We start from the raw sequence: 19,268 nt of genomic DNA, 5'->3' as shown, positions 1-19,268 counted from the left end.
ACTGTATTAATCTCCCTAGCTAGAAACTGTGAAGTTTTATTCCTTCTTCTCCTTGCCTCACCCCATACCAACTAAATCCTGTAATTCTTCTTTGCAATTTCTTGCATGCTTTTGTATTTTTCAAAGAGCCTGGTACAATAACTTAACATCTAATGAGTATCAACCATAATACATGATTGACTGAAATGACACCAACTTCTTCATTAACTACACAAATGCCACATACAGGTTTACATTATAGGACATTACAAAAAAGACCTGTTTAAAAAAAAAAAAAAGGACATCCTCTCTACATTTAAAAACCTACGCAAAATTCCTAACCTTTTTCATATATGTGTAGCTTCTCTGTCATAGAAAGAGAATCAACCTTTTGTTTCAGTTTTTCCGTTTCCATTTGTACTTGTTTCTCATAATATTTTTCATCTGGATTCATAGATAAAGTCAACCTATGTTGGTTATTCTGTAACAGAAAAATAGCAAAATAAATCAAGACAATATTAAAAATTACCACAATGAGTTTTCTTTACTTTGTACTCTAAAGTTACCACTAAAAGAGAAAATACAAACAGCATTTATTGGTCAACTCTCAGCAAATGAAATAAAGAACTTTGCTAATTATCTTAATAATCTCAATAATTAAGAGAAAAAAGTTTGTCCAAAATTATTCAGATAATTGTTTTTAGTTCTATTTGCTTTACCAACAAAAACTGACTCTGTGCATAAACAAATAACTATTAGAATTATTTTAACAATTTATTTACATAAAATCAAATCAACCCTGAAATAAAAATTAAGTAGGACACTGACTAAAAACCTAACCCAACATTTATTCACTCCAGTTAATTAATAAACAATCCACACATGTATTGTGTTACCTAAAATGCAACATAAGTAGATACTCTTGCAATTATTATCCTGTACATATACAAGGAAAGCAACAAAATCAACCATTCCAGAGAAAGTGAAATTGTTGTGGGGGAGTGGAGGGCCGAGTTCTTACTCCAAAGGGACAGTTTCAGTCAATTTTAGTCAAATAATTAAAATTAAAATCAACTATGTGTGAAACCAACAACCAAGACTACACTTGTAACATGTGTCCTAAAACTTTATAAAACAGAAATGTTTCCCTTTAAGCAGAGGTGCAATCCAACTTTTTCTTCATATAAGAAAGTATGCAATGAGTATGAATGTTTTTAAAAACAAATTGATAAATGAAGACTTTTCATGACATACCTAAAAATTAGGCATTTCTTTTGGGAAGGTGGCATGACAAATGACTATCAAGGGATAAGAGAATTTAGTAACAGCCTAATTTAGAGAACATCACTTTCTCTTGGTTTTGGACTAATAAGTTTTTTATAGCGAAGAGGTTAGTTTTATTTCTGTGAATAATAATATTATATATTCAGAGCCACATCTGAGATCTCAATTCTCTAAAGCTGTAAAACATTCCAAGTAGCATCTTGGGGGCTTCTTATTTCACTAAATAGACTCCTATCATTATAATGGTTTTTAGATTACCAAAGTAACTCATTCATTCCAACCATATATTGTTATAACCCACTATAAACAACATAATGTGAATATAGCTGCTATTTTAAAAGTTAAAGCAAAGAATCATAATACATACACACACACACACATATATAAAATACATTGTATATATATATATATGTATATATGTGTATATATGTAAATGTGTATATACATACATCCACAGACATGGCCATACATATTGCAAAAATCCTAAAAAGCAGGAACAGGAATCAAACTTGGCCACTAACACTTCAAACAGCTGTAAACAGTTTTGTTTATATTTGTTTCCAATATGCATGGTAATGCACATTTTACTTGCACTGTCTTTATCAGATTGTAAATTATCTGAAAGACTGGACCGTGTCCTTTAAAAACGCACAGTAGATTGCAACATAAGTGGTAAACAATATAGAAAAAAGTAAACTGTTTTAAAACCACGCACATAATTTCAAGAAGTAAAAAAAGAATTAATGATCACTTGTGAGGCTAACAAAAGAATAAGACTGTCACCATATCCTATAGCAATAACATGATTCATTAAAGTGATTAGATCAAGCATAGGCTGGTATCTTCCATGAAATATAACAACTATGTACAGGGAAATAAGTCACTGTATACTAAAATATAAGGGTTAGTTTTACTCAACACTAGGGCTATACAAACAAGGGTTTTACTTCACTTCATCAGTATATACTAAGTAGAAACATGGCATGAAAGATAAGAGTTCCAGCTTTCAAATCATAAAGAACGGGATCCAGTCTGCCTCTGATGTACACTAGACATGGGGCCATAAGGAAGTCACTTAAGGAAGTCTCAGTGTCCAAGACAGCTCTTTAAATTACAGATGAATTGCTGACATTGAACAGGGGAGTAAAATGATGAAACCTAGTCATTAAAAGATATTAGCTTACATGATACTAATACTAATAAGCTATGCATAACAGCCTCAATCCACCTCCCATACTCATGGTTTTCTCTGTAAAAAAATCCAAATTCTTCTTCTAGTTTTTCCAGGTCATTATGAAATCATGAATACAATTTCTTCATTCTTCTTACCTTAAAATATTGCTTGACTTTTTCTTGCAGAAAATTTGGATTTTCTTTTAGGCACTTCCTGAAGTGAGTCACTTGATTTCCTAGATTTAGAAGTTCAATGGGATCCCCTTCATGATTCCAGCAGGAAGCTATATACTACAATAAAGAATTTTCATTGGGCATACAACGTATATTCTGGTTAGAAAACATTACCATGTTAGAAAGTATTGAAGTACGTCTATACTACTTATTTTGTTCCAGATATGAAACCCTCATGGGTATAATTTTATACCTGAGATACTGACAGCAAAATTCCAGTTCAAGCTGGGAAAATAACAGCCACCTATGTTCTCTTATGTTCACTATGGCACCAGGAACACAGAGATAATGGAAGGCTTATTAAGTCTGGCTTCAAGATATACTAGCATATTATGATCTATTATTAAGGAATACTTGACTTATATGTATTCAAAAGAAGAGGATGGCAAGTAAAAATGTACTACAGGATAATTCCTTGTAGTTAATATCCGATATTCCCTTCTTTAACGATCTATGATTTCACTGACACACCACAATGAAGACCACAGCTGTTCTATGCCTGAGTGTAATGAGCTGATAAGCCAAAAAAAATTTCACACCGTGACAGACCTTATGGCGACAGCTTCCCCATATGAACCTGCTCCAGGGTTAAGGCATATATAATCTGTACCTGAAGCTTTTTTCAGCTTGGCAAAACCTGCTAAAGTTTCCATCCAATAAATACCATGAAAATCCAGCACCAGGTTCATGCCATAATGATACGGCACCTTTATACCTATATACCCCAGTCAGCTTCTTCTGTATACACCACAGTAAGGGGAACACTAACATACTGTCTAAAAATAGTAAACTTCACTTTTAAAACTATAACCAGGAAACGACACTAAAATCAATTTAAAGTGGCTATTTCTTGTATTAAATGTGGAAATTTACTTCTTAGAAAAAAAACAAAAAGCATCTCAAAAAAGCCTCATGATGAAATTTTACCTGAAAATGGTTAGCAAAGGCAAATGTACAATGCAGACAAAACACACTTTAATGCAGACAAAACGTGGACTACTTATTAAATATTTCTAAAAATATTAGACACTTTTTTATACTCGAGATAAAACAAAATTAAGTAATTACATACTGATGACAGGGCAAGCCCAAAACTAGTTGACTGGTGTTTCATTTGGATTTCAATTTTTTGCAGTAAAGCTTCAACTCGATCATCTTCAAACCCTTTCCTAAAGGACAAGAGGATAAAAAGAATAAATGAAGCCTCTAAGACTTACAGAACAAATTAACTGCGAATACTATAATCAACTGAGACATAATACATAAGAAGATTAAGGATGAACTAAGTACCAGTTATCTAATATATGAAGCAAAAGCAAAAAAAGAAAGAAAAAAAGAGCAGCTTTTTATAAAAAAAACTAAATGAGATCAATGATTAGAGCTTATGTACCTTGAGAAAATTTGTTCAAAATTCTTAACAATGCAGTCTTACTTACTCAATAACATCATCAATTGTTTTAGTAATAATCTGTTTGACTGTTTCCACGTGTTTGTCAGCAATCCCCTGCAGGCCCACACTAAAGAAAGCCTCTCTTGTACAGCCGTTATACCTAGAATACAAATATGCTGAAAATGCCACAATCAAAACAGCTTTTATAAATGACAACTTTCAGAATCAACTTATTAATATTTTAAAAGAAAAAAATCTACAAAAAGTCTCAAACCTTAATGAATCATTATTTAAAATTTCTAATGTAATTCATGATACTTCTAAAAAAATACAAATCTAAAGAAAAAGAATAGCTAAGTTGCACAAAATAACTGAAATATAAAGATGTTTTCTGTTTAATATAATGCACAGAAAGTAGGATAGACAAAGGACCTGTGACTTCATTAGTATTGGGATCCCCCAGGTAAGGAGAGCCGCTGTACCAAAGTAACTGCACCTTTTTCAACAGATAACTTGGAGAACTGCCTAGAATTATGCCTCAAAATGAGAGAAAAGGGGACAAAATGTACAAAAATATTTGTAACAGATCATTCTGTAGTACCAAAGAACTAGAAAATAAAGAGGTTCAAATCAGTTGAGAGACAACTGAACCAATTATAGTATAAGAATGCAATGGAAAATTTTTGTATCATAAAAAACACTGAATGGTTTCAGTGAAGCTTAGGAAAACCTGAATGAAGATGCAGAATGAAGTGAACAGAAGAACAATTTATAAAATAATAACACTATGAAAACATATAATGTTAAAAGATTTAAGAACTCTGATCAATGCAATGGCCAACTACACTTGCAGAGGGCTGATGATGAAACATGCTACCCGCCCTACACAGAGATGACAGACTCAGGGAACAGAAAGTGCCATGCATTTTTTGGACATGGCCAATGAAGGAATCTGCTTTGCTTCAGGCAAATGCGTATTTATAGAGATCTTGTTATTTCTTTTTTTTTTCTTTTTTTTTCCAATGGGGGTGGAGGTGACAGAAGAGAAAATCGATTTTCATTAATTAAAAAAATAATTGAACAGTAACACTCACCCAACATCTGGAGAAAAGTCTGTGCCAAGACCAGATTCAATCAATGCTTTATAAAATGGAGAATTAGGTCCATCAATCAATAGTGAAGATAAAAGATTTAGGGTGAAGGATTCAAATATATCTGTAATACTGCATTGATAAGAAAATTCAGCAACAGAGTTACAACGTTTATTCCTATGTAAAATGAAAGAAATGGACTAGATGGTCTACAACAGCCCTTCTAAACTCTAGATCTATGACCCTGTGTTTCTTTGTGCTTTCCACCATTCCATAAAATCTGCAAAATGAAGCACCAAGTTGTATATCGCAGTCAAATTCTTTTCCCACAACTCTAGGATAAGTATTCTGCCGCTTCTCTCCAATGACTAGCTTACAAATGTACTAAGTGGAATTAATGCTCATCTTTTTGATGGCATCAAATATTTTCTACTTTTTTTGTTGTTACTCACCCTAGGACAAAGTTTCTAATATACTTTACTATTTGATATTTCCTTTTTCTAAAAATTTAAATGCAAAAATTTCCTTAACATTATATATTTCAAACTAAAACTTTCAATTTATAGACAAAATCAAAATTCATTATATGCCTATTTTTCTTGAATTTTCTAAATTTTTAAAAATACCACAGAGTACTTAAATACTTACTCTGGCAAAAGGAAACTGACACCAATCGTTGTTTGTTTAGTTGGGTCTGTTGCAAATTTATCTGGACCACACATCACATGGTATTCCCTCTGAAAATACAGCAATATTTTAACCAAAAAAAAATTTTTTTTTAATTACTTTATGTCTTTCTTTTTAGTAAATTTTTCGCTTCTCTTTTTGGGGTAAAGCAATCTTAAAAATAAAAACGTGGGCTTTTTTAACCCATCCTAAAAATGAGAGGCCAATCTTAAACCAGTACACATAACAGAAGCTGTAATAATACATTATAGGTCAAATGCTTACAGGTCTTTCCCAAAGCTTCTGGGCTGGCACTGCAGTATTAGGCTCAATTTTCTGAAATTTATTTAGAGCTTCTTCATGAATTTGCCTCAAATGCTGTTCCAGTGGAAGGTTACCATAAGTAAAGAATCTGAAAATTAGCAAAGAAGAGTTAGCTTATTTTAATTTAGTTTGACCTAGAACTAAACAATGATTTGGCTTTTTTCATAGCTTGAAATATATAATTCATAGCTCTCAAAGATATTTCCCTAGCTCAAAATGACTCAGTTAAGCATAGTCTTTAGTTTAATCATAAAGACTAAAGCGAACCACTGCATTCTAAAAAGTGTGTGAAAATTAGAAGGAAAAAAAGGTGAAAAAAATAAGGCAATATAAAAAAATAAAATAGGCAGATATTTCAGTATTCCTTTATCTTAATTTCTATGATTATTTAATTCTGCTGGGTAAACATTACAGGAGATGAAATTCTCTTTGCCTATAATACTCACCATCACCCAAGACAATACATATAGTAAAATACCTTAATAATCTTTATAATAAACACAAATTTTAAGAACAATTAGATAGAAGTTACATTGGCATTTAATACTAAAATCAAGAAACTTTTCAAAAATCCCACATTATGTCCAAGAGTCATTACTCTCAAGTCTATTGGTAACCAAAAAGCATAAATAATAATCTAAGCTAAAAAGGTGCCAATGATCATTAAGCAGAAACTTTGTATTTAAGGTTATTCCTTTTTTCCCTTACTCAACTGAACATTCCCCTTTTATGCCGTGTTTTACTCCATACCAAATAAAAGACCAAAAGAAATTAAAAATATGGCATGCTTCACAAATTTGAATCTAATTCCATAAGAACACATTATCTCACTACATTGTAACTATATAAGCATCTATAAAAGTATATGAGAAACCAAAAGCAAAAAACAAAAAACAATTCTAAGGACCATATTACCTAGCATTACTTGGATGGTAATGAGTAGCATGGAACTGCTTGAGTTGTTCCCATGAAAGATCAGGGATGTCTAATGGATTACCACCAGATACAACTGAGTAAGTATGATCAGGAAGGAGTTGATTTTGGAGAGACTGAGAGAATATCCTCTCATTGTCTGTCTTGAAATGAAAACATAAAAATTACAATTTAGCATAATATACAAATAGTATGTTACAGCATGCAGTTATAGCATTTGTTTAAATTAAAAATCTATTCTAAGAGTAAATACGTATGTGTGTGTATAGAAATGTGTGTATATGTATGTGTGAATGTATGTATGTGTGCATATATGTATGTATGCGTATGTATATAAATAAAACAATGAATAGTTCCAGTAACCAGGCAAGAAAAAATAACTGGAATAGAAGCCAAAGAGCAAGAGTACAGAGAAAATCAATACGGACTCCTACAAAATGGAGTAGAAGGTAAGACTCTGTCATTATAAGAAGGGATTCAAGAACACATCACCTACACCTAAAAAATGAAACCAGAGGTTACCAACAACCCCACAGTCTTGTATCAATGCAGTACACATTTGACCACTATCATTCTTCATACTCTTCTCCCTTACCAGCTCTTCCAGTTTCAGGCCTACTTCTTTTTACCTTGCCTTCTGCCCATTTATCAGTGGTTCCCATCTTTTAGGTATGAGCATGCTGGCTTAATGTTAAAAAAGGAATTAACAGAACCCCCACACAATAGATATTGTACTAACAATTGTACTAACTGCTAACTGAGAAAATATTTGATAACAAAGAATTACCACAAATTCAGTACCCTTTAAAATGCTGCCAATGTCAAAAGCAACTATATATACTTGAAAAATATTGAGTCAGGGCTGCCTATTTTGTTGGAGCTAAAATCAAAATCAAAATGACAGTCCTTGGTATGTACGAACACATTATTGGGCTCCTTGCAATAACTCTGAGGTCCCCCAAGGACACAGAAGGAGTAACCAATCCCCAAAATAAAGGCATATCCCAGCATTTCATCCTATTTTTACTTTCTTCTCTCTTATGATTTCAACTATATCCTCTATGCAATAACCTACAAATCTTCGTCATCGGTCCTGACTTAACTTCATAGCTCCTGTTGCTTATTTCCTCCTAAAGATCTTGCCAGCACCTCAAATTCAGGTCCCAAGCCTAAACCTTCTTCACCATCTTCATCTCCATCACAGCCTCACCTCCTGAATTCTCTGTCAGTGACAATAGCAACGTCACTCTCCTAGCCACACCTGCTTGATATCTCATGCTGATCTTGGATCTCTCTTCTCAAATACCCAACAAGCTGGGAAAGCCTGATGGTCTTTCATCATGTCTTGTCATTGTCCCTTTCCTCCTATTCCCATGATTATTACCCAAATTAGTAACTTCACTGCTCACTCTCTAGCAAAAATGTCTAACTGATCCTCCTTTCTCCCAACTCTCCCTCTACATGCCATTACAAAAAGGTGAAAGAGTACAGCATATAGGAAGGAGCATGGATTTGCCCTGAATTTGCTTAGCATTAACCTTGTCCTTGGTTAAGTTACTTAATCCCTCTGGGCTTGGACAAAATAGTCTCTAAGACCTTTTCCAATTCTAAATCCAATTCTACTATATGGATACTCCCAGGGTATAGATCTGATCATATCACTCTCTACTGATCAAAATTCAATTGCTTCCCAATGCCTTCCTAACTAAGTCCACACCCTTTTGGTCTCATTTATGTCCCTCTGTTTCAGGGTCATCTCCAGTCATCCTGATCTGTATTCTGCCACTGGGCCCAAGTGACTCTTGAGGAGAAAGTGAGGATGGTGACTTTGTACAAAACCTCCCTCACTTAAATCCAATTCACTTGCAAGTCATGGCATCACCTTCCTGAAGTTATGGTCCTCTTCAAGAATGAAGGACAAACAACATGTCCCTCTATAACCTGATACCAATATTCCTTTCCAGTATTAGCTCATGAGGCTCCTCTCCACATGCCCTATGTTCCAAACCTATCAGACTACTAATTATTCCTAAGTTTCCTACTACTGTACCTTTGTTCATAGCATTTCCTAGACCTGGAACAAGATCTCCTCCACCTATTATAATCCGGCCTATCCTTCATGTAACCTTTCCTGATCACCACAGTCAAAAGTGTTATCTTTCTCCTCTGGACTTTAAAGAGTGAAAAAAATAAGACTTGCCATAAGCAATGTAATGTTTCCACTATGCCAGATTTTTACCACTTATTAATGGGATAGATGTATACAGTTATTTAAGGTGAAGATTGTCAACAGAAAAAAAAAAGGATGAGAACTATGCAATAATTTTCAAATCAGAAATAAATACATTTGTCTTATACAAAACAAGGTGAGGAACCTGAAGCCTTAAGGCTATATGTGGCCCTCCGGCCTTTTACAAAACAAATGTTTTTATTATGGGGATTTGTTCTGTGAAATTTGGATTCAGTCAAAAGGCCACACCCAAGGACCTAGAGGGCCACATGTGTGCCCCCACCCCCCCAACCGGTTCCTCAATGGGGCAACTCTTTTAATATAAATTACAAAGGAAAACTTACAAACACTCCTTTCATTTCATTAAAAACTACTCCTTTAAAGATGAGGCTTGTTTGGGGGTCACTTGGATTCTCATGTTCTAGTCTCCAACCTTCTTGCCTAAATGATAAATAATTGTAAGATTATCGATTTTAACTGATACCATTTACAACCAATATGTTCAACTAGTACATACCAGAAGTCCAGTTCCCTCAAACATGGAAAGAAGACTGCATCCAGATACACTGAGAGGAGATTTTGAAAATCCTTAGAATTTTGAGTTGAAAATGGATATAATGTATAATCACTAGCTGGGCACAAATGAAAAGAAAGATTTTTTGTTACAACAAATTCCTAAGAAAATGACACATTTTCAACTCAATTTTTCCTTTAGGTCTATCATTTAACTAGGAATTCATTTTACATTTTCAATTATACATTCACATTCAATTTACAATTTTACATTTTCAATTTTATAATTAAGAAACACTTAAATCTAAGTGATGCTGCTCTGCTAGCTAAAGAGAAGTCCAACTTTTTAAGTTCCATCTCTGCTATACGTACTTCAATTTTCTTTGGAAAAATTGTATGATACTATCCAGAAAGAATCACCTGATTCTTTGAAAAGACTCCATTTGGTGGACAACTGATAACACCTACATCTTTTCTCATGTCTTTTAAGAATGACAAAAATAAGTGACATGGCTCTAATAAAGCTATCCAACATTCTGATAGCGAAGTCAAAATTGAGGGAAAAAAGATATTGTTGCTGAATAAGTGTCTTTACTTTGTACTTTCTAAATCATAATAAAAATATTGTCAAACATATTTTGAATTTTAAATTATTATTAAAAATAAAATATTTTGAAATTTCCTAGTTAAATTCATGGCTGTTTCTGGGATTCTGAAACCATGGTTGCCATAATTCCATCACAAGCATTAACAGCTAATTACTAAAACAAGACTGAATTTACAAAAGACCTCCCATTAGCCCAGCATCTCAAGCTCATTAAAACTTTTTAAATCCACCTAATTACAATCTTCTAATAGGAAAGGCCAAGAGCTAAAAAGAGGATAACCAACTTCCCCAGGTATATCTTCAAAGTTGATCCCATTTCAGCAGTGGTAAATGTTACCATCTCAAAGGGTAGACTGCACTCACCTGTAAATGCATTCATAAAAGTAGCTAATGATCTGTTTAGCATTTTGAAGAAAGGATCTCTGCAAGGATACTTCTGAGAACCACAAAGCACAGTATGCTCAAGAATATGTGGAACACCAGTACTATCCATTGGTGTAGTACGAAACTGCACACTGATTGGGGAAAAAACAAAAAACTCCACTAACTTTAAGATCTAAAACTAGAAAGACTGCAATTTATACAAAGGTCAAAATAAAATCACCCAAGAATTTGCTGCTCCTTAAAATGCTATGTAAATAACTATTTTAAAAGACTGCCTTCTCCCAACATAATACTTTATTACTGAAAAATATTTTCTTAAATTATAGTAAAAAATTCTGATGTAATTGGAAAAAAACTTATCATGGAATTATTTTTTCATCACTTATTTCAACTGACTTTAATCAGCACACATTTCTTAAAGGCTACATAACAAAAAAGTACTACGCTCATTGTCAAGCGAAACATAAAGAGCAATGTCTCCACTTTCAGGGAGTTTATAATCTAGTGGAAAAGCATTTTGGTATGTCCTGTGACACAGCATATGACTAATAAGGAAGGACATTTATTAAAATGTTATTTTAAATTTGTTACCAATGTAAAGTTAGTGTTTCAAGGGAAAAAAATTTCAAGAACATACATATATGTGTGTATATATACATATGTTTACATTTTATAGCCTACCTAAATAAATTATTTGCATCCTCTCTTGCCACATGTAAATATTTAGCACCTGTGCTGTCATGACCAAGTTTCACAGCAACTAAGAATAGATCAGGAATAGGTGTTACCTGCAAAATAAGAAATACATAAGTAACATTTTAATTTACAACACCCAACAAAATTCAAATATGAATTTTAAAAACTGAGTCATTAACAATTTAAACTATTTTATATCAGATAATATTGTTAAACTAACTTAAGAATAACTGATTTCCCATGACTGAAATGTTCTGCTGTAGTTATTCCAGTGTAATATGTATCTATTCATTCATCTGTGGTTTCAAAGTTCTAAAGGTATACTGAATGATATGAAAAATGCACCTGTATTTAAGCAGCTTAGATATTTGAAATATCTTTAATGAATTATTACTTTTACACTTTCAAATTAAAACCACAATTTTGTTTTAAATTTTATTTTCCTAAAATTTAACACTAGCAAGACCAAAATTTAAGAATAACACCAAGAACAAATTGCACCAAAATGAGACAGAATATTTTTTTAATCCATAAAGAAAAGAGAGAAAGAATGAAATTTTTTATTTTACAGTAAAAGTTTTTGCATCAATTAATATGTCTCATCCTTCTAAAGCGTATGAAGGAAAACAAGACCCAAGTAAAGTAAAATTGAGGTCATCAGTAGTCTATTTTGAAAGTAAAAAAAGATCTATCATCTTATTCACAAATTGTAGCTATGAGCTGATAATTTCGACAATCTTTGTACTACACTTAAACAATGTATGTCATAGAAATATCAAACCAAAGAGCATACCTGACTTACAGTGAATCCATGGATTTTGTCACCTACTTTATACTCTAGAGCTCTATCACATGCTGCATTACTCCTCCACCTCCAGGGTTTGTAATTTACAAATCTACATATAACAAACATAAAATCAAATGCTATTAGGCTGTTTTGAAGAAAAGCTATCTAGGCATAATTCAATAACAAGTTTCAATGACTGTGAACAGTTTACATTCAAAGAGTTAATAAAGGTGATAATTTAAATTCTGCACCTTATTCAGAAATCTAGAAATTCTACCTTCTGTTAAAGTTTTTCAATGTCAAGACCTTTTTGTTTTCCTCTCATATTTTCATAATGGTTGTGCTAAAGTCCTTATCAGTTAATATTTTAAAACAATACTGAAAAATATAAGTCACTTTGAGTTAAACTTACTGAAAATGATACACATTTAATTTTATAAAAGGAAAATGTTTTGTCCAAGGTTTCATTTAACTAATTCTGTCCTTGTGTCTTTATAGTATAATAGTAAAATTTTGTCTTTATCACACAATTCATCTTCCAATAAAAAATTGGAAACTTACAATTCTAACATGAGTAAACAAATTAAATCTCTAATTTATGAACCTGGATATGTTAACAAAACACACTATGATCAACTTTGTATCAGATTTGCGAATTTTTGAATCACAGGGCTTGAAAAGGCTTTGGAATGGTCAACTAGATATAACCGGAGTATTTACTACAAAAAAGAATAACATATGCTGCAATGAAACAGAAGCTCTACTAAGATGTTAATCTGCTGATGTGGAATATTCCACTGATGAGGAATAACATAGCAGGGATAAATGGATAAAGAATACATAAACAGTTGCATTATATACTGTGGTGGCAGCTAACAGTTGCAGGGATCAAGGTCTATGCAGGAACTGAGTATGTAAAATACAGTAATATTTCTAGTTGCTTAAAGAAAGCCACAGAGGCTCTTCTCTAACCTTTGCTGGATGGGAGATGGGGTTTTTTTTATATATATATATATATATATACACACACACAAATATATATACATATCTATAGATATATAGATATATATACATATCTATAGATATATAGATATAGATATATATTTTACAATTTCACCATTTCCATTTCTCCCCAAATGTTATTTGTCATACATTTTCACTTTAGTCATATTACACAGAAGAATTAAAATGAAGGGGAGAAGCCATAAAACAAAACAAAACATAACACAAAAGAAAATGGTCTACTTCATTCTGCGATCCAACTCCATAGTTCTTTCTCAGGACGTGGAAGGTGTTTTGCCTCAAAAGTCCACTGGGAATTTTTTAGGTCCTTGCATTGCTGTGAAGGGCTAAATTTACCAGAAATATTCCTCACATACTGTGGTTGTTACTGTGTACAAAGTTCTTCTGGTTCATATAAGTCCTTTCAGGCCTCTCTGAAGTCTTCCTGTTCATCATTTCTTATAGCACAACAGAATTCCATTACATTCATATACAACAATTTATTCATCTCTTTGATTTACAGTTTTTGGCCACCACACAGAGAGCTGCTATAAATATTTCAGTACATGTGGGATCCTTTCCCATTTTTATGTTCTCTTTGGGATACAGTCCTAGAAGTGATATTGCTGGGTCAAAGGGCATGCACAGTTTTTGTAGCCCTTTGAGCATAGTTCCAAATTGCTCTCCAGAATGGTTGGATCAGCTCACAGTTCCACCAACAATGAATTAGTGTCCCAACTCTCCCACATCTTCTCCAATATTTATCATCTTCCTGTTTTGTCATGTTTGCCAATCTGATAGGTGTGATGTGGTACCTCAGAATTGTTTTGATTTGCATCTCTCTAATCAATAGTGATTTAGAGCATTTTTCCATATGACTATAGATAGCTTTAATTTCTTCCTTTGAAAACTCCGTTCATATCCTTTCACCATTTCTCAATTGGGGAATGACTTGTATTCTTGTACATTTGACTCAGTTCTCTATGTATTTTAGAAATGAGGCCTTTATTACAGATACTAGTTGCAAAAATTCTTTCCCAATTTTCTGCTTCCCTCCTAATCTTGGTTGCATTGGATTTATTTGTGCAAAAACTTTTCAATTTAATGTAATCAAAATTATCCATTTTGCACTTCATAATGTTTTCTATCTCTTGTTTAGCCAAAAATTTCTCCATTCTCCATAAATCTGACAAATACAACATTCCTTGCTCCACTAATTTGTTTATAGTATCAATTTTTATACCTAGATTATGTACTTGTGTACAGTGTCAGGCATTGATCTATGACCTGTTTCTACCACACTATTATCTGCTTTTCCCAACAATTTTTGTCAAACAGTGAGTTCTTATCCGAGAAGCTAGGGTCCTTGGGTTTATCAAACAGTAGATTGCTATATTCACTGACTACTCTGTCTTGAGTACCTAACCTAATCCACTGGTCTACCCTTCTGTTTCTTAGCCAGTGATGGGGTTATATGCTAAAGATTTATTACTGGTTGTATGAGAATTGGGGTGAATTAGAGAAAGGTACAGGGGAGGAAATATAATAATTAAAAAGAATTCAAGCTATGGCCAAGACAGAGACCAGATAGGAACCCAAGAATTAAAAGTGTTTTATGTAAAACTAACTTTTACTCTGAGACAATGACTGGAGACAAGCTGATGCATGTTAAGGATAACTCATAAACAATTAAGTCACAGTATGGAACTAAAAAGTGACAAATAACATTTGGGGAGAAATGGAAAATGGACACACTTGCCTAAGTTCAAATCACAGAATGACTATCAGAATGGCAGCCCACTCCATTCACAAGAAGGACCCCCATCCTATACACCTCACCGGGACAGGGGTGGGAGTGGAGCATTCATGCCCTTCTTGAAGATCTTCAAGGAGGGGATAACCATCGCTTTTCTAGGTAGTCTATTCCACTTGCAGACACCTTTATTTGTGAGGAAGTTTTTCCTGACATTAATTCTAAATTAGCCTCTTGGGGTCAAAGTTAAAAAGTCTGATCTTCCCTCTACATTACAATCTTTCAAAAATATGACTTTTTTTTTTCTCATGTGACATGAATTAAAGACCCATCCAACTAACTACCATCTCCAGATTTTTGGAAACTTTGCCTTTCAACACATCCAAAGCTTTCCCTCATTTTTTTGTGTTTTGGCCGCCACAACATTTGTCTGCTCCTCTCACTGACACGATCTTTTTAAGAATTACTACTCAGTCATGTCTCCCTCATCTTAAACTTGGGAAGCTGATTTTTTGAAACCAAGTATAAGATTTTACATTCATTATCTCTACCAAATTTCATCTCATTAAATAATGTTCTAGCCTGGTGAGATCCTTTTGGACCCTTTGTAATCACTTTTAGTTATCCTTTACACTTCAGTTTCATTTACAAATGTGATGGGCACGACATTTGTGTATCAAGTCAACAAGGTTAAACAGCAGAGGACTACACACAGATCCTTAAGTTACTATAGAAACCATCTTCCATACTGAAATTGAACTATTAAGAATTATCCTTTTACTGTGGCTATCTGACCAGTTCCTAATCCAACCAGTCCAGAGACAGATCCCTTCATAAACCAATGAATAATGGATAGGCCATCAAAGGAGACTGAGAAGGAAGAGAGCAGTAGTGACAAATCCAAAGAGCAGAGTGTTTATATGAGGAAAGGGTGATTTAAAAAAAAGTGTTAAATAAGCATGAAGAAAAGCCATAGAGATTTGGCCATTAGGAGATCATTAGTAATCTAGGAAAGAGCAGTTTCAAATGAGTGATGAAGTTGAAAGCCAAACTGCATGGCTTAGGATGTGAATTAGAGATAAGAAAGTAGAGACAAGGAGGTTGAACAGTTTTTGTTTTTATTAAGAGTTTAGCTGTGAAAGAGTGTGAAAAGCTTGATGGGAAAAATTAGTTAAAATGAAGTTCCTTTGAGAATAGGGGCACTCTAGACATCTAGTGTATACACAGGGAAGGACTGAAAATTAGAGAGAGGAGAAAATCAAAGAGAAAAGCTCAAGAAGCAGGGAACAGGATCAAAAATGCCAGGACTAGAGCAAAGAAGAGCGTGGGAGAATGATAGATGTTTTAAAGTACAGTTAGAAGAGGAAGGCTCCCTTTCTGGCCTTTCTCAGATATAAAATGAGGTGGTTAACTTACATTAATAACACATGGGAAAATAATATAATTTGGAGCTGGAATGAAACTTCAGAGCTCATCTAGTCCAAGAGTTTTTAACTTTTTTATGTTTCATAAACCCCTCTTTGGCAGTCCTGGTAAAATCTATCTCAACACTTTTTTCGAGAATAATGCTTTTAAATGCAAGGACCTTTATGCTTAAAAAGGAAACCAATTATATGGAATTGCAGTTCTCAAAATATTGTTCCTACTCAAGTCCATGGCCTCCCTGAAATCTATATAGATTCCAGGACTCCATGGATCCCAGAGTTAAGAACCTCTGGATCTAGTCTAACTTTCCCCCCTCAATTTTACAAATTTACAAAAATTCAGGTCCAGAGATTAAGTAGATTCAGTAACAGAATTCAAATCCATGTCTTCTGATATGTTCAAATGTCTCAGAAATTCTGTGTAATACAAATAATTCCTTACTTTCTTATACTACATTTAAAGAAGAACAGAATTAAGAAAGCAGTTTAGGATCTCTTCTCACCCCGTATTGGGGTAATATTGTTTAAGGACTCAGTGCTCTACAAAATCATGTTTACCTAACAGAATCAAACATATTCTTAACCCTTATGAACCAGGGGCCCTTTTCATTACTGCTTCATTATAATCTACATTAATAACAACCCCTAAACCAACAGGAAGAGAGGGGGAGTCAGGAGGATGGGAAGATGACCATTATGGCTGGTCCACCAGAGTTCTGATGGGGAGGTTCCTCCCTCATATACTTGTTCTTTCATATTTAAATGTCTCCCTTGATGGTGGTGGGAAAGACATGGATTAAAAACATAAAGAAGGAAAGTGCTTGGCAATCTCTCAGGTGGCTCAAATCCTGCCTCAAGCCCTCCTTCTACAGGGGAACCCACTGAACCTCAGGTTCTGTAGGTCGGTAAAAGGAAATAACAGCACACAGCTAGTCAGAAGATCCTGCGAAGCAGGATTATAGATTTAAAGCTGGAAGTGAATTCAGACACCATTCTAGTGCAACCCCTTCATTTGACAGATGGGCAAACTGAGGCCCAAAGAGGTTAAGTGATTTTTCCCAGGGTCATGCGGCCAAGAGATACAACCTGATCCAAGGGTGGGAGGCCACATGGGGCCCTGTCTAGGTCCTCAAGTGTGGCCCTTTGCCAGAATCCAAACTTCTGACTTGTTCTGTGACCTTGAGGGCCACCTGTGGCCTTGAGGCTGAAGGCTGGCCACCCCAGGCCCAGACTTTTCTGACTCCACCACCCCTCAGGAACAAGGAGAGAAGGCCCCTTTGAGGTTGGAGTGGCCTGGATCTGGGAGTGCGAAGATCCCAGCATCCCTGTGTGATGCTGGACACATCGGACAGTCAATCAACTAACATTTACAGAGCGCCGTGTAAGGAGGGGAATGGAGGCAAAGAGAGGTGTGGGGCAGGCCTGGGTCAGGGAATGATAACGTCACTCGCCCTCCCGGAGCTCAGCCCAAAGCACACAGCCTCGCACACAGGACCCACTGGACCAGCAGAGAGAAGGCACTGCACAGCGGGGGGCCACCAAGGGCTTCCTGCACAGCAAACGAAGATGCCCGGCGTCGTCAAACCCTCAGCCAGGAAGCCAGACTCGCGGCCTCTCCGGGCCTCAGTTTCCCCATCTGTACAGCCAAGAGAAAGGAGGAGGCCTGGCCTCACTGGGACCCAAGGGCCCGGCCGACTCCAGACAGAGAAGCCACTGGTCCCGGTTCAGTAGGCCCGGAGGGGACGGCAGCAATCTCCGCGCCACACCAGGGGCCGCTGGAACCCCGGGCCCGGCCCTTCCCCCGCGGCCCCGCCGGCTTCTACCCCCAAGCCAGACCCTGACCAGGCCGAGCCGCGCGAGCCCTGACGGCGGAGCCCCGGCCCTCCAGCTCACCGGCGGCTCAGGTTCAGCAACTTCCAGCGGCTCCACATGGCTGCGCCGGCCGGAAAGACGTCGAAGCTCCGGCGTGTAAAGCGGTCAAACCCACGTCCCGTCCGCCCCTCGGCGTCGTAACGACTGCCCTTCCCGGCGGCGGCTACGGGCTAGACCCCACCGCCCACCGAGCTTCCCATTGGCTAGGCCACAGCCCCGGAGGCAACCGATTGGCTTTGGAGGGATGGGGGCGGAGTCGCCCTCGCGTGCCCCGGGCCGAGCTCGAAGGGGGCGTTGCCCTCGCAGAGGCCCGCCCAGGTGGGCCTGGGACCTGGGGTCTGGTGCGGGGAGAGCCAGGAGGGAGGAGGAGCCTGGGCTGGCGTCTGCCGCTTCCCGGCGTGTTCCAGGCGCTCCAGTCCTGCCCTGCGGACCCAGAAGAATAAAGAGATGTGGCCCAAGTCACACCACGCGGGTGGTTAAGGGTCAGACGCAGAAGCCTCCCCTCCCCGCGCTCCCAAAGCCAGAGCTCTTTCCACTGGGCCCTGTAAAAAAAAGTGGGGGGGGTGGGGACTAGGGGGAAACATTGTATCAAGGACAGACCCACGTGGTAAGGCACCTGCATGGCTTCTTGGACATATTCTGATATTACCCATTGGAGGACCCTGGGAGGGCCACAGCTTCTCTGCCTCAGTTTCCCCATCTGTAAAAGAGGTGGGGATAGCCCCTGCCTTGCAAGGCTGCTGAGCGGATCAAATGAAAAGTAGCAGATCCAAAACACTCTCTAATTGCTAGCTATCTTTATAATTAGCTAACATAGATATAAAAAAATTAACCAAGCCAAAAAATACTCCAAAATGCTAATAAGAGAAATACAAATGAAAACAATCCTGAAGTTTGACCTCAAAGACAGCAAACTGGCAAAGATG

General features: G+C 36.1%; 1 protein-coding gene across 1 annotated transcript in view; it reads right to left on the bottom strand.

Moving 5' to 3' along the window:
* PITRM1 (pitrilysin metallopeptidase 1) overlaps positions 1–18,495 on the bottom strand; it is a 47,880-nt gene extending 29,385 nt beyond the window's left edge. Inside the window, 14 exon segments of the mRNA XM_072652046.1 lie at positions 322–460; positions 2,593–2,727; positions 3,743–3,839; positions 4,107–4,220; positions 5,155–5,283; positions 5,800–5,888; positions 6,103–6,229; positions 7,057–7,217; positions 9,649–9,745; positions 9,822–9,936; positions 10,788–10,939; positions 11,490–11,596; positions 12,298–12,400; positions 18,364–18,495. Of these exon segments, the coding sequence (XP_072508147.1) occupies positions 322–460; positions 2,593–2,727; positions 3,743–3,839; positions 4,107–4,220; positions 5,155–5,283; positions 5,800–5,888; positions 6,103–6,229; positions 7,057–7,217; positions 9,649–9,745; positions 9,822–9,936; positions 10,788–10,939; positions 11,490–11,596; positions 12,298–12,400; positions 18,364–18,401 (1,603 nt within the window). The 5' untranslated portion in view covers positions 18,402–18,495.
* Positions 18,496–19,268: the final 773 nt, after the last annotated feature.

Source organism: Notamacropus eugenii, chromosome 3 (genome assembly GCF_028372415.1).
Source record: "Notamacropus eugenii isolate mMacEug1 chromosome 3, mMacEug1.pri_v2, whole genome shotgun sequence".
Taxonomy (NCBI): Eukaryota; Metazoa; Chordata; class Mammalia; order Diprotodontia; family Macropodidae; genus Notamacropus; species Notamacropus eugenii.
Note: the sequence above shows the minus strand (reverse complement) of the source record. Positions and strands in the feature narration are given on the sequence as shown.